Genomic DNA, 16,715 nt, shown 5'->3' with positions numbered 1-16,715 from the left:
GGAAACCAACATCATGAAAACACCCTTGAGACTTAAAACACCTTGCAATTAAAAAAAATTGATGAAAAATCAATACCACGGGACTTGTGTTTGTACAGAATAACACAATGATCATCCTTGGTGTTTAAAAGTGTTCATGATTGGCGTTTAGCAGTTTACACGAATTAACGAAACGAAACCTACTTGTTAAAAAGTCTTTAAAAACATCCCGGCCAGACAAACACCTGTTTTCGGCGAGCCAAAGCAAAGAATTGAAAATGAAAACGGATATATATATATATATATATATATATATATATATATATATATATATATATATATATATATATATATATATATATATATATATATATTTATATATATATATATATATATATATATATATATATATATATATATATATATATATATATATATATATATATATATATATATATTTTTTTTTTTTTTTCAATTCTTTTGACCAGAGCCAAAGAATTGAAAATATATCCGTTTCCTAACAAGTATAATGATTATTTCTTTTTCGAACACTCAATTGACTCAATTGAAATTGACGATTATTTCTTTTTCGAACACTCAAATATTGTTTAAATATATCTTTTCGTATAATATAGTAATAAATAAGTTGAGAAATACCCAGTTGAGTATGAAAACAAAACCTTAATGCGAAAATAATACAAACCCTAATTTTAGGTTCAATGACTGACAATGACTAAGCGGAAATCGCACTAATACCTTATCTATACAAAATGACTAGCCATGCGAAATCCAATAACGGGGTCACTATATTAAATGGGAGTAAAATTATATAACGAGAGCTGCGATTGTTGAGTTTTGTTCCTTCACGCCAATACCTGTTTCAACTTGTTAATCGTGCCGACAACCGGCAAGTCACCATATCACGTTGTTTGGAAGGGAATCTCTCGACATGATTTCATAATTCTGCCTCCGGTTAACTGATAGTAGCTCATTACAGTGATGATCACTTGTATGTATGCATATTTATTCCACTGTCTAAAATTTATTGTTATTTCTCAAAATAAATTCATTTAAAATCTCAGCAGTAGTGAAAGTCGCCTCTTCACTACCATCAGAATACAGGTAAACAATAAACTATATTCATTCGCTTTGAAAGTAGTAACGGTAAACTTATCAATACGGATGAAATAGAAACATGTAAGCAAAAAATCATAGTGTCTATCTTACTACAATCTACGATCGCTACTGTTGGCACTGCCCGCTCAAAATCACAACCACACATGCTCCGTTAGTCGAGAGCGTGCATCGGAAGGACAAGGTTCCATCAACGATGAAGATTTTGGCGATTCTAGCAGTGATAGTAGCTAGTCTACAAGTGGTACACAGCAGTAAAATTTTGTTTCTGGCTCCTTTCAATGGGCCGAGTCATTGGTTTATGCTGAAGCATTTCATCCGGGAGCTTACTGAACGGGGGCACGAGGTTACCTGCTTAACTGCACTGAAATTTGGCGCAAAACTCGACAACTACACGGAAGTGCTTATCGAGCCTCCGTATCCGCTGCAAGCAAGCTGTAAGTCCAAATGGGCACAGTGGTGATTGATTTTTTTTTGTATTAATACTAATATTTATTTGGCTAGTTCCACTGTCGGAGTTATATAATTCGCAGAGCTACAGCAGTGATTTCAACAACCTGTTTTTGTACTGGCGACTAGGTTTGGCTACTAGTCGCCATGGTTTTGAGACGGCAAATGTACAGAACTTTTTGAAACGCGATGACCTGCACTTCGACCTAGTAGTTTCCGAGCAATTCTTCCAGGAAAGCTGGTTGATGTTCGCTCATAAGTACAATGCGCCTATCGTCACAATCAGCACATACGGATACTCCGACTTCATGGATCGAGCGATGGGATTGCTCACTTCCTGGTCATGTGTGCCCCACATGCTGCTAGATTACGAATCCAAGATGAATTTCTTTCAGCGAGTTTACAATGTCGTCCTATCAACAGTCGACTACTTGGTAAGAGAGTACTATTATTTGCCTCAGATGAATAAAATGGCGAAGGAGTTTTTCGGTGGATTAGAGAAAAAACAAGGATTTTTACCGTCGGTTCAGAGCTTGGAGAAATCCATTTCGGTTATTCTGATCAACAGTCATCCTACGTTAGCTAAACCGCGCCCAAAAATGATCACCCTCGTGGATATAGCCGGAGCGCACATCAGACCACCCAAACCACTACCACATGAGATGAAACGTTTCATGGATGAGGCAAAACACGGTGTCATTTACTTTTCCCTAGGTGCCTACATGCAAAGCTCCGCAATGCCTGTCGAAAAACGACTCATTCTATTGAAAGTGTTTTCAAAACTCAAACAACGTGTTATATGGAAATTCGAAACCGACCAGATAGAGAATGTACCTGATAATGTTATGATCACCAAATGGGCTCCCCAGAACGATATTCTGGCTCACGAAAAAGTTGTCCTGTTTATATCGCATGGGGGACAATTTGGAACCTTCGAGTCTATGTATCACGGAGTACCAACATTATTTATTCCGTTTTTCGGCGATCAACATCGTAATGCTATTCGAGCAGTTCGCAGCGGATATGCGGCAAAGATTCTGTTTGCTGACATCACTGAGGAGTCAATCCATGCTCTCATACTGGAGCTGACCGAAAGTAACAGACAATACTATCGACGAGCGAAAGAGATTTCCTTCTTGTTCCGCGACACGATTGCGAACCCGATGAACGAATCTATCTTCTGGATGGAGTATGTTATTCGCCATAAAGGAGCCCCCCACTTGAAGTTCAATGGCGTCAATTATTCAGTTGTTGAGTATTTGCTGCTGGATTTGATTGCTTGTGTGCTGTTAGGAGTGGTTATTGTGATAGGTGTCGTGCGATTATTTTGTCGGCGGAAAGCAAACAAAACATCTGATAAGCAAAAGAAATATGAGTGAAACGATACACTGTACAAAAACAACGAGGAGAAATAAAAAGCTGAAAAACGCGATTATAAAATATAGTAGACAAAGTTGTCATATCAATTATATGAGACATCAATTACCAGTGTACATGTGTTCTAAATCAACAGTTGAGTTATAAACCGCTTCACTACTTTTTTTAATTGCTGAACTGCTTAAACAGGAAACCTAAGTGGCACTCTCTGATTAGACAGTGCAGCATTTTTTGTTGTGGTTGACTTTTTATATATTATGATGCAAAAATGTAATTTGGAGCACAAAAGTTGCTCGGTGAGAATTGATTTAAACGAATTTTGAATTTAGATCAGTACTTGGGCGATGTAGGTGTTGATTCTAGGATAGTTTTAGCATGATTTAAGCCAATAAAAATAAGACAAGAAATTTTTGTTTGGTGGATATTACCCCTTATCACAGTGGGGCGACTTCATACAAGGCTGACCAAGCAAAAAAGTGTCGATAAATGCGACAAAAACTTTGTACTTACATAATTTTGGGGCGCTGAACACTAATTTGGCATCCATTTTTTGTTTGGGCCGTCCATAAAGCACGAAATCCAATTTCGGACGACCCCTCAAACTAAACAAGTTTTGTCTAAATATATATAAATATATATATATATATATATATATATATATATATATATATATATATATATATATATATATATATATATATATATATATATATATATATATATATATATATATATATATAAGTTATCACCCACATCCCCGCACACTCCTGAAAAGATCCATCTAGTCATCGTCATCGAACAACGACTTCCACTTTTGCTTAAGCCAGCTCATCAGAAGTTCCATCCGGTCAACCAGCCACGGTAGAACACCACATCATCACCTCTATGGTGCACCGATTAACGGCTGCACCATCAGCAAGAACAACATCGATCGATCGATCGAACCAACAGCATATCATCGCATCAGCATTTCGGGTGCCCCAGCAATCATCCATACATAAGCAGTTTATTAACCGGACGCCACGTTAGGGACTAAGCTTAGGGCCAATTATTGAATACAAAAATCAGTCTTATTCGTACAATCAAACAGTGTGGTTTAATTTTCTTTTTAAAAAAACGTTCGAAGACCATCATACGTTAATTGGCGCAGTCGTTTTTAGAACTAAGTTCCCCCGCAAAGTGATAGAAAATAATTTACAAGTGCAACTCAAAAAAATCACAAGAAAAAAATTTCCAACTTTAAAATTAAAATAGACAGCAGAAGTTCCTCTACTAGTGACAGAAAAATTTTACAAGTGCTCAAAACTCACAAGTGATGAAAAAAATAATTTCCAACTCTAAAATTAAACTAAACCCGTGAAGTAAAAGAAAAATCTACAAGTGATGAAAAATCATCAGTTTTTATTCGGAGGAAACAAATTTAATGCTAAAAACCAGTGAACAATATAACTTACAAGTGTTGAAAATACCTTCAACTTAAATTCAAAATTTGCTGGAACAAACAATAAGTATGACGAACATGACGATACGGAGAATGATACCATTTTTCATGCCGACCATCGCTACACTCCTGTAAGTAACGTTAACCTTTTTTCCCTATCGAAGAATTTATTAAAAATCACAGGGGGGTTGTGTGCAAAGCCACGACCGCGAGGATGAAGTAAAATACTTTTACAAGAAAACCCGGCTGCTTGCGTGTCAGTCATTTTTTAATTTGTTGTTCAATTCAATATCGGATAAGATACCGATCACATCTCGGCGTTATCACTGACAGTGCGAATAAAGTATTTCTTGTGATAAAATAAACAGTGAAAAGCTGATTTAACACTCAAAACTAGACGGCTCATGTGTTGTCAAAATGAGTCAACTTTTCATCAAATGCATTTGCTAGTGCCCGCTATCGCACAGAGGCTGCATTTCACTAAAGTTCCTCACTGCATCAGCTGCTATCGATGCTAAACCCGCTACAACTGCTACGCTATTCGTAGCCATGCTAATGTTTTGGCCGCTATACGCTGCTATTGGTATCCGCTGTCCCTGCATTAGCTGGCTCAGCTGCTATCGATGCTGAGATCCGTTGCAACTAGTGCACTATCCATTGTCATGCCACAGCTGTGGCCGCTATCCGCCTGGTAGAAGACTGCTGTTGTCGCTGTCTAGAACTATTATGAGAGGCTTCGACTGAAACAGGCTCTTATATAGGGATAAAAAACCTATCGATAGTAGTAGGAAATCATCGATAACTATCGATAGCCATTTCAGCCGATATTTCCCATCCTTACTCTTATACAGACAATTAGCAAATCTAAAATGACAAGGTTTATGATTCTGTCGACAGTGCTTGGGAAGCAATCATATCAACGATTAATCAGATCAGTTGAATTTTGCGCTTCAACAAGGATTGACCATTCTCAATAATATAGTTGCTTGTCATGATTTGGACTTGATAATTTTTGAATTTTAATTATGCGAAAAATTATTTTTATGCTGATAATTAAAGCTTTTCGGATGTTGTGCTCATGACTGAAGGAAAAGATAATTCAGTACGTTCTGAGACACGGAGATGAAACCAAATATATATCTGTTCCAAATTTCTTGGAAGTATAAATTGATTTAAGAGAAAATATTAACTCTTTAATTAGGTTTTTATTTCATCCTGAAAAGGACAATTTTTTGTGTAGTTCAATGTCTGATAAGATGCCGATCAAAACTTTGCATTATTACTGGCAGAGCAAATAAAGTATTCCTTGGGGGAAAATAAACACTGAAAAGCTTTCCAGAACGTTCTTTTCATTGGATGCATTTGCTAGTGTGCCTGCAATCGCTCAGAGACAGCCTTTCACTAAAATGCCACACTACATCAGCTGGCCCTGCTTATATAGATGCTGAGACCAACGTCAACCGCTGCGCTATCCCCGTTGCCACAGTAGTGGACGCTTCCGTTGCCATTGGTATCCGCTGCCTTGCATCACCTGGCCCTGCTATCGATGCTGAGATGCGCTCCGCTATCCGTTGCCATACCACAGCTGTGGCCGTTGTCCGCTGCACTGCTACTGCTGTTGTATCCACTGCTGCTGCTAAGGGAGGACTGCTGTTATTGCAGTCCAGAATTATAATGAGCGGTTTCGGGTGAAACAGGCTCTTATACAGGTCGGACTCGATTATCAGGAACATCAAAAAAATTTTCATTCCGGATAATCGAGTTTTCCAGATAATCGAATCACACAAAAAATACTGAAATTTTGCGATTAGCGAACATAAAATAAATATTTCTTTCCTTTTTTATTTGTACGCTGCAGTGGCGTAACCAGAAGTTACTTCCGAGGCGAAAGGGGGTAAAATCTTAAGAATCAAAAAAAAAAAAATAAATTGGAAATTGATTATTTTCACTCGATTCGGACATGTCTCAAACATGCCGGAAGTGACTCAAATGGTAACAAATATGCCAGGAGGGATGGTAAAGACAAAATTCCGGAATAATAATTGAAAAGGGACATCAAAAAATAAAAATAATAATAATCGAGTATAAAATTCCGGATAATCGAATTCCGGATAATCGAGTTTCCGGATAATCGAGTCTCCGGATAATCGAGTCCGACCTGTATAGGCCAAATAGCACATTTCAAATGGCAAGGTCTATGATTCTGTCGACCGTGCTTGGTAAGCAATCATATAACGACCAATCAGAGGCCGAAGTTTTCGTTTTGACAAGGCTTGACTATTTTCAATAGTACAATAGTTTGAAAAATAAAATTACAATTATCTGCAATTGGGAAGAATCTTAGAAGATTTTCTAATCTATTGCTGCAAGAAAGAAGGAAATCCATCGAATACTAACCGATTTATTAGCATTTGAAATTGGACATATTTTTCACTTTTTTCGGTAATCTAATCACGTAGCAGAGTGAATATCTGTTGTATTGAGCGTGATTGGAGCGGTGCAAACGCGCCTGCTCCCCGAAAGAACAACGATTGCACAACAGAGTGCATATCTGTTTGTACGTGTAATCGGAGCAGAGAGAATATCTGCAATTAGTTGTTAAGCGATTAGAATTCAAAAATACCAAGCAGAGAGAAAATCTGCATACCATTGTTTTAACTTAACAAATATTATTAATAGAACAAAAACATATAATTTATTGTGACAGTTTAATAATATAATTTTTTCCAGGAAAATTCTTTTACATCTTTTATGGATAGGTACCAACCATACAATCTGAGAAATCGAGAAACAAATATGAACGATCCTCAAAATGCAAACCAAAACCCTATTCCACCTCCTCCACCGCAACCTAATCCTTTACCTCTACCCAACAGAAATGCGCACTTGAATAACGAGGAAAACAGAATAGCTGAAACAAACAGAATGTTTGAGCAAGCGGATAAAATCATGAAATCTTTACAGACACCTCAAGCGGTACGCGAACTGCAACCGTTTGATGGAAACCCGATGAAATTACATAGCTTCATAAGATCAGTTGAAAATCTAATACCATTTATTGAACCATTGAAAAATACACCACTCGAGAAAATATGGCTTCAGGCAATTAGAGCCAAAATCACCAATGACGCCGATCAAGTGCTAGAAACTTACGGTACTGCTCTTGATTGGGATGAAATCAAATCAAATTTAATCGCATACTACAATGATAGACGCGACCCCGTTACCCTCACACAACAATTATTTCAAATCGAACAAACCCATTCAATCGAACAAATTTTTGGAAGCATTCAAAATTTGTTGTCTCTATTAATTAATAACGCTAACATGTCTACCGAAATCGAAACCGTGAAACAAGATCGAATTCTTACCCACCAAGAGAACGCACCTCAAGTTTTCTTGGCCGGTCTAGAAGAACCAGTGGGAGGACATGTTCGGGCTAGACAGCCAAAAACAATTAAACAAGCCTTTGACATCGCAATTGACGAAAGAAACGTTCGTAATAAACGCGGTTCAAATAGATCAAGCATAACAAAACCAGAGAAATTTCCTTCAAAATTTCAAAATCAGCAACCCATAGTTCAACCACAATTTCAACCCCATCAATTTCCACAACCTTCATTTTATGGCTAATCACCAAGATCTCAAATGTTTTTCAATCGGTAACAGCCCCAATATCAAACACCTCTAACTACCATTAACTCTAAAATGTTATGCCTCGTTTTGCACCTCCACAGCAAAACAATAATTCAAACTTTAACCGTCCTCAAAAAGCTCTTCCAGCTCCCGAACCTATGGAAGTTGATAGATCAATCCGGTCTAAATACGTTAATTACGTCAATAGACCACAAAACAACTATTCTACAAGAATTATGCAGAGAAATCAATTTGTTCCCGCTATACCACCAAGACCAGCAAGAGTTACTGAACTAAGAAATATAGAACAAGAAACCCAAAATTAATATTACTACGATTACAACATGACCGACTATCCAACGGAATACTACTCCGAAATCCCAGACACAGACACAAACAATTACTCGCATGTAGAATACGAATTCTTGAAAGGCTGTCAGCAACCACATTTTGCTTTCCGGCACAATATCTAATATCGTATGAGTAGTCTAACAAAGCTATCATCCATCTAGCGATTTTACTTGATGGATCTTTCAAATTTACAGCGCAAGTGAGTGGCTTGTGATTTGTATACAGGATGAATTTGTAGCCGAAAAGGTATGGTCGGAAGTATTTGGTTGACCAGTAAATGGCTAGTAACTCCTTTTCAATGGTGGAGTATTTTTCTTCGGTTTGGCTGAGTGTTCTCGATGCAAAAGCCACAGGCTTATCTTTACCAATTGGGCCTTGGGACAGAACAGCTCCTATCGCATAATAAGATGCATCTGTTGTTAGTACGAAGGGTTTTTCAAAATCTGGGTGTACAAGGATAGCACTGCTAGAGAGAATTTGCTTGCATTTATTAAATGCTTTGAGAAACTCTGGGGTGTGTTCTCCTTTTTCACTTTTTCGCAGACATTGTGTTAGAGGTTTTGTAATTCGGCTAAATTCTTTTATAAATTTTCTGTAATATCCTAAAGTTCCTAAAAAAGATTTAATATCTTTTTCAGTTTTAGGGGTTGGCCAGTTTTGGATAGCTATAATTTTTTCTGGATTTGGTTTTACCCCTTCTTCGTTGACTACGTGTCCGAGGAAAGAAACTTCTTTCTTTAAAAACTCACTCTTATCGAGTTGTATTTTCAAGTTAGCTTTTTTAAGAGCTGTGAAAACTTTTCGTAGGTTGGTACAATGTTCCTGAAGACTGTAACTGAAAACGATAATGTCATCCATATAGACTAAACAGATGACTCCAGCCAGTCCTACGAGTACGGTATTCATGGTTCTTTGAAATGTCGCTGGGGCGTTTTTCAATCCAAACGGCATTCTTAGATATTCGTAATGGCCGTTCTCAGTAGAAAACGCTGTTTTTTTAATATCGTCGGGGTCCATAAGAATTTGATGAAACCCTAAGGCTAAGTCTAGGGTGGAAAAGTATCTACTTCTCCCTAATTTATCTAAGATATCTGTAATGTTTGGAATTGGGAATTTATCGTCTATGGTTTTAGCGTTGAGCTTCCTATAGTCAACAACTATTCTCCATTTCTGTAAACCAGCGGCGTCATTTTTTTTTTGGAACAACCCAAATGGGTGAATTCCATGGAGAGGTAGATGGTCTAATTATATTTTCTCTTAACATTTTTCTATCTGCTTACATACCTCTTCTTTATGACAATGAGGATATCTGTAACTTTTTTGATAGACTGGTATTTCATCATTTGTTATGCTTTTATGTTTACCTGCATTGGTGGTTGTTAGAGGTTCATTATCGAGATGAAAAACTCCTTGATTATCGTTCACCACGGCTAAAAATTTATCTTTTTCTTCAGTGTTTGAATGATCTAATCGAAGCTGATCGATGAGCTTCTTAAATCTGCCTGGTTGAGTTTCTGTGAAATTAAGCTCGTTTTCTAGCAAACAGCATTCGAAATTGTTAAGAGTGACTTCGAACGGGTATGTTAACGAAAGTGTTTGTGAATTTTTTGAATTATTGTGCAGGTTAACAAACGCTTTAAAATTGTTTGCATGGTATAATCCTGCACAAATGAGAAGGTTTGGAGAAATTTCGAGATCGTCTTCTAATAAAAAATCTCCGGTTTTTTCAGATACTGGTATTTCAATATTATGAATAGATTCACCAGAAATTTCTTTGTGGAAGGGCTCTGGGTATTTTTAATACATTTTAAGTTTTGTTCCAAGTATGGTGAGAGTGTTATCGATTCGATTTTTGATTTCAGCTCTTGAAGTGTTTCGTATCCGATTAATCCATGGAAAAAATTGTGAAAATTAAAAACTTGAAATGTAAATGTTTTAGCTGTTAATTCTGGAAAAGGATTGAAGTCAACGTAACTATCTATCATATGTTTTCCGGAAATGTTCGATACGGCGGTAGGTTTTCTAAGTTTCAGTACATTTTTCACTAATCTTGGGCATAAATAATTCTTGTTCGCGCCAGTATCTATTAAAAGTTTCAACTCGAAATTTTGGCGAGTTGGAATTTTTATATAGGGAATAAAATTTTTATTGTTTAGCTCGGAGATTATGAATTTGTCTCCAGCTGAAAATTTAGTCGTTCGTCCGATTCTTGTGTGTTACTTGTTCCTACATCATCGGTTTAAGGTTCGATTTCAGGATCGTATTCTACATGCGAGTAATTGTTTGTGTCTGTGTCTGGAATTTCGGAGTAGTATTCCGTGGGATAGTCGGTCATGTTGTAATCGTAGTAATTTTCATTTTGGGTTTCTTGTTCTATATTTCTTAGTTCAGTAATTCTTGCTGGTCTTGGTGGTATAGCGGGAACAAATTGATTTCTCTGCATAGTTCTTGTAGAATAGTTGTTTTGTGGTCTATTGACGTAATTAACGTATTAAGACCGGATAGATCTATCAACTTCCATAGGTTCGGGAGCTGGAAGAGCTTTTTGAGGACGGTTAACGTTTGAATTATTGTTTTGCTGTGGAGGTGAAGTTTTGCAGAAACATTGTACCAACCTACGAAAAGTTTTCACAGCTCTTAAAAAAGCTAATTTGAAAATACAACTCGATAAGAGTGAGTTTTTAAAGAAAGAAGTTTCTTTCCTCGGACACGTAGTCAACGAAGAAGGGGTAAAACCAAATCCAGAAAAAATTATAGCTATTTAAAACTGGCCAACCCCTAAAACTGAAACAGATATTAAATCTTTTTAAGGAACTTTAGGATATTACAGAAAATTTATAAAAGATTTTAGCCGAATTACAAAACCTCTAACACAATGTCTGCGAAAAAGTGAAAAAGTAGAACACACCCCAGAGTTTCTCAAAGCATTTAATAAATGCAAGCAAATTCTCTCTAGCAGTGCTATCCTTGTACACCCAGATTTTGAAAAACCCTTCGTACTAACAACAGATGCATCTTATTATGCGATAGGAGCTGTTCTGTCCCAAGGCCCAATTGGTAAAGATAAGCCTGTGGCTTTTGCATCGAGAACACTCAGCCAAACCGGAGAAAAATACTCCACCATTGAAAAGGAGTTACTAGCCATTTACTGGTCAACCAAATACTTCCGACCATACCTTTTCGGCTACAAATTCATCCTGTATACAGATCACAAGCCACTCACTTGCGCTGTAAATTTGAAAGATCCATCAAGTAAAATCGCTAGATGGATGAAAGCTTTGTTAGACTACTCATACGATATTAGATATCGTGCCGGAAAGCAAAATGTGGTTGCTGACGGCCTTTCAAGAATTCAGAACGAATTAAATCACAATGAAGAACAAGACGATTTTTCATCAGACGCTGCTACTAAACACTCTGCTGACACTGACGATTCGGAATTTATTCCATGCACCGAAAAGCCAGTGAACACTTTTTCCAACCAAATTATAATTAAAATCGATCAAAATGAAAGCGAACATTTACAAAAATACACTTTGGAGTACCAACAAAGGAGTAAATTGCATTTATTGCCCAGAAAATCTCATAAACACCACCCAAATAGTTTATAAAAATTATTTCTCCCGAGTAAAGACGTTTAAAGTTGTCATTTCTCAAAAGTTTCTGATTGATCTTAGAACAGACGAAGAACAAAACGAAATTATTGACTCTACACACACCAGAGCTCACAGAGGAATAGAAGAAAATCTTGCACAAATTAGTGAAAGATATTTCTTTCGAAAAATGAAATTAAAAATAAGAAGATACGCAACCTTGTGCGTAACTTGCAAAATCGCAAAATATAAAAGACACCCATACAAACTTAATTTATCGAAAACACAAATTCCTCAGAAGCCCCTGGACATAGTGCATATCGACATCTACATTTGTAATCCAAATATTTTTCTTTCGGCAGTGGATAAATTATCCAAGTTTGGAATTTTCATACCAATCAAATCCAGATCGATACCCGACATACGGTCAGGATTGACTAAGTTAATTTCAACTTATGGAGTGCCGAAGCTCATAGTTAGCGACAATGAACCAGCCATTAAATCAATCGAAGTTATAAGTATGCTAGAAGAGTTAGGCATCGAAATATATTTCACGCCCTCGAATACAAGTGAAGTCAATGGAATCGTTGAGCGTTTCCACTCCACAATAAGTGAAATATTTCGATGCATCAAAGACAAACATGTAGGTGTAAACAAAAAAGACATTGGCGGAAAAAATCGAAAAAAGAAATAAAATTTATGACGAAGCTACACAAAACCTTAAAAGAGAACAGAAAAAAGACCTAGAATTTCACAATAAAAATAAAGAACCTGATCCGATCCTTCAACCTAATGAAACTGTTTACATAACTAATCAAGGAGTAAAAAGTTAGGAAAGAGATAAGTACCGGTAACATCTAGTGAGGAGAAATCGGGACAAAACACTAATCGACGACCAAGGAAGGAAAATCCATAAGACCAAGATAAGGACACAGCGGAAATAATAGATAATAATTTACCTTTTTTTAACCAAAAAAAAAAAAAAAACATATCTAAGAAAGAAACTCAAAAGTTTTTCTATTCCAGATTAGCCCTTGACGCTATGGCTGAAGTGACGATCACAGACCTCTCGCGACACGAGGGAATAATAGCATTCAGCGAGAGAGAAGCAAAAATTATCACATCGCAACATTTCCATCTCCACATCGTGGACTTGGAAAAATTCGAAAGCAGTTTTACGACACTTAAATACACAATACACCAATTTGAACGACACAATTTCACCGAACCATATCGCAAAATGTTGGACATCAGGACTAAACAAATTTCCGACAACTACAACCAATTAAAACCCATTCGTAGACAAAAGAGAGGAATTTTAAACCCTTTAGGAACATTTATTAAATCAATAACAGGAAATTTAAATGATAACGACTTACAATTGATTCGACAGGCTATCAAGAATTCTAAAATCAAGACCAACTCACTTACTGACAATGACAACCGACAAATTAGAATCAACCAACAATTCGAAACAAAAATCAACGACCTAATCCAACATGATAACGAGAACCAAATTGAAGTCTTAAGAAGAATCTCAAATATTGTCAATAACGCCAACGCGATGTATGAAAACCACCTCAAGGGTATAGTTCATGATATTTTTCTTAATCTAGATTTACTAAATAACCAACTTAGGGACATTTTTGAAATTATACAATTATCAAGAATAGGAATTCTATCCAGAGCTATACTAAATGATAACGAAACGGAGTTCATTTTAGAGAAGTTAGAAAAACAAAATATCCCGATTAATAACATCGACCAAATTTATGAATTCCTCAGCATAGAAACACATCATGAAAATTCAAAAATGATATTCATTATCAAAATCCCTATCTTCTTATCAGAACACTTCCAATACATCAAATTTGAAACCCTACCATTCTTTAATAGAACTATATCAACATTTTATAACTTAGCAGTTTTGAGTAAAACGCAAACATTTGCTGTAAAAAATGATTGTACAATTGTCGAAAATTATAGAATTTGTAAAAGACAGGAGATTGTAAACATAACAGGCGACGGTTGTATAGACAACGCATTGCAAGGAATCAACGCATCCTGCCCCTATGAAGAACATCGCAACGAAATGGACATCAAACCGATCGACGACCACACACTGATCATAAGAAATGCTGTTCAACCAGTCCTTTTAGATTCGGACTGCAACATAAAATCCCGACAGATAGCTGGAACCTTATTATTCAGTTACCCAAATTGCTCAGTTTCAATCAACGGAATCGAATACGACGACAGAAAGACAACTGATTATCACAACATCAAAACAATTTCAACAATCGGAGTGAATTTTCAACCAACGGTAGTTCTCAACAAACCCGATCTCCAACAAGTAAACCTGTTAAGAATCGCAAATCTGGATCATATCACAAAGTTACGAAGAGACCATACAACACTACAACACACCACGACTGGATTCCTGATTCTATTCGTAGCCATGACCCTAGGAATAGCAATTCGGACCATGAAGAAACAGCTTGGATGGTGCATCACACAACGAGAGACATCTGCGGAGGTAAACTCATGTGCTTATACAAAAAGGCAAGCAATCTTCCCTCTCACAGATAATACCCAGATCTATCATAAATCTCCAGAAGACCCAGCACCTGCAACTCCAACAAAACACGCAGAAGTTCATCTTTACAACAACCAAAGACCACATTTCCAATTCTAACATCCCCGTCGGAATACACCGAAGAAATCATCGGACAGATCATAGAACACCTCGATAAGCTCGCTAACACCATACAACTCAAACCCGAAGAGGACAGCTAGTGATTCTAGACGAATCTCCATTAGGGGGAGAGTAGTTATCACCCGCATCCCCGCACACTCCTGAAAAGATCCATCTAGTCATCGTCATCGAACAACGACTTCCACTTTTGCTTAAGCCAGCTCATCAGAAGTGCCATCCGGTCAACCAGCCACGGTGACATCGACATCGACAAAATCCACCAAGTAGAACACCACATCATCACCTATGGTGCACCGATTAACGGCTGCACCATCAGCAAGAACAACATCGATCGATCGATCGAACCAACAGCATATCATCGCATCAGCATTTCGGGTGCCCCAGCAATCATCCAGACATAAGCAGTTTGATAACCGGGCGCCACGTTAGGGACTAAGCTTTGGGCCAATTATTGAATACAACAATCAGTCTTATTCGTACAATCAAACAGTGTGGTTTAATTTTCTTTTAAAAAACACGTTCGAAGACCATCATACGTTAACTTATATATATATATATATATATATATATATATATATATATATATATATATATATATATATATATATATATATATATATATATATATATATACATTTTTTTAATAAACTAAAACAATACAAGCATAGCATAGCATAGCATATTTGATCGCCCGTGTGTTGCCCGCGATTGACCAGAATCAGCTGAAATTGCACAAAGAACCGTCAAAATGGTGCCTAGGAGTAGCAAGCCATTTTCAGTGTACAACTCCTGGTGATCTTTTTTTTTTTCACTGGTCAATAACGTAGCTGGCCACGCCCAATGCAGATCAATAGAGGAAGGGATATCGGGAGTGTTAGTTTAATACTTGTTGCTACTAGAGACCGAGGAATCCTCTGCATCGTCCACAAGTATCAATGGAAGGAATAAGTGCTAGCGGAAAGGAATCGATCTGGATCCATCGAGGTTAATGGTGCGATCTTTTCTACACAAATTCGCGCACGATATGGTTTCTTCTCGGTCTCTGGGCAACCGGTCGCCAGGAGACGATATAAATAGAACCGCGCCATGAACGCTGTATCGGCATACAGGAGAATCGAAGTTTCTAGTTGTCTTCGGAAACCTACCAATCGTTAACAATCTGTATCATAGCAGACTTCGCGTTTCATCCCGTGAACTTTTTAAATTTACCTAGAAACGAATGGATTTTGTAAAACGCAACAACCGCACGCCGAACGCTAACAACGCAAACTACTGGCACCAGTGGCAAATATCATACCGCGTTGATTTGTGACATGAAGGAAAAATGAATAAAGGGCTATTCCCACTGCTTCCGTTCCGGGGCCGGGCCGGATCCGGGCCGTGTCCGTGTCCTATCCGGGACTTTAATGCATTCACACTGCGCCGTGTACGAACCGTGCCTGCGCCGCGCTCTGGCTGAGAAATGTTGATGTGTGTATGTGAAAGAACGTCTTTCTCTTTTTTTTCATACCGCAGCTCACTCCGCGCGAAATATGTCACTACAACATAAACGCATCCACCCGAGTGCCTTCCGTGCATTCTCCGGCCAACACAAAGTATCGTCGGCAACGATAGTTTTTCTCTCGCACTGCGGCAGCACGACGGCAACTCAACGCTGCCCCGGTCTGGGCACGGCGCGTCGGTGTGAATGCTTTCATAAGAACGCATGCAATCAATCTCAAACGAGCCCGGACGACACACGGAACAGCCACGGCCCGGTCCCGGAACGGAAGCAGTGGGAATAGCCCTTAAAGGGCTATTCCCACTGCTTCCGTTCCGGAGCCGGGCCGGATCCGGGCCGTGTCCGTGTCCCGTCCGGGACTTTAATGCATTCACACTGCGCCGTGTACGAACCGTGCCTGCGCTGCGCTCTGGCTGAGAAAACACAACACTTTTTTAACACAACACTTTTCCCGAACTAAAATTCAACATTTGACTGTGACGGCAATATGCATGAATGCAAATGCAAAGCAAAACCGAAAATAAGTTACTACTACAT

At 37.8% G+C, this 16,715-nt stretch overlaps 2 protein-coding genes across 2 annotated transcripts; both read left to right on the top strand.

Moving 5' to 3' along the window:
* The first annotated feature begins 1,283 nt into the window (after positions 1 to 1,283).
* On the top strand, positions 1,284 to 3,347 carry LOC129727717 (UDP-glycosyltransferase UGT5-like). Its single transcript, XM_055685808.1, has 2 exons — positions 1,284 to 1,550; positions 1,618 to 3,347. Exons 1-2 carry the CDS (start codon positions 1,310 to 1,312, stop codon positions 2,940 to 2,942), a joined length of 1,566 nt encoding a protein of 521 aa, XP_055541783.1. The 5' UTR covers positions 1,284 to 1,309; the 3' UTR covers positions 2,943 to 3,347.
* A 7,910-nt stretch (positions 3,348 to 11,257) lies between these two features.
* Positions 11,258 to 15,139, top strand: LOC129728013 (uncharacterized). The gene is made up of 2 exons (XM_055686367.1): positions 11,258 to 14,497; positions 14,577 to 15,139. The coding sequence occupies exons 1-2, from the start codon at positions 13,004 to 13,006 to the stop codon at positions 14,712 to 14,714; spliced, it is 1,632 nt and encodes a 543-aa protein (XP_055542342.1). The 5' UTR covers positions 11,258 to 13,003; the 3' UTR covers positions 14,715 to 15,139.
* The last annotated feature ends 1,576 nt before the right edge of the window (positions 15,140 to 16,715 follow it).

The sequence above is a fragment of the Wyeomyia smithii genome, chromosome 3 (genome assembly GCF_029784165.1).
Source record: "Wyeomyia smithii strain HCP4-BCI-WySm-NY-G18 chromosome 3, ASM2978416v1, whole genome shotgun sequence".
NCBI classification, from domain to species: Eukaryota; Metazoa; Arthropoda; class Insecta; order Diptera; family Culicidae; genus Wyeomyia; species Wyeomyia smithii.
This window is presented reverse-complemented; position numbering and strand designations above follow the sequence as displayed.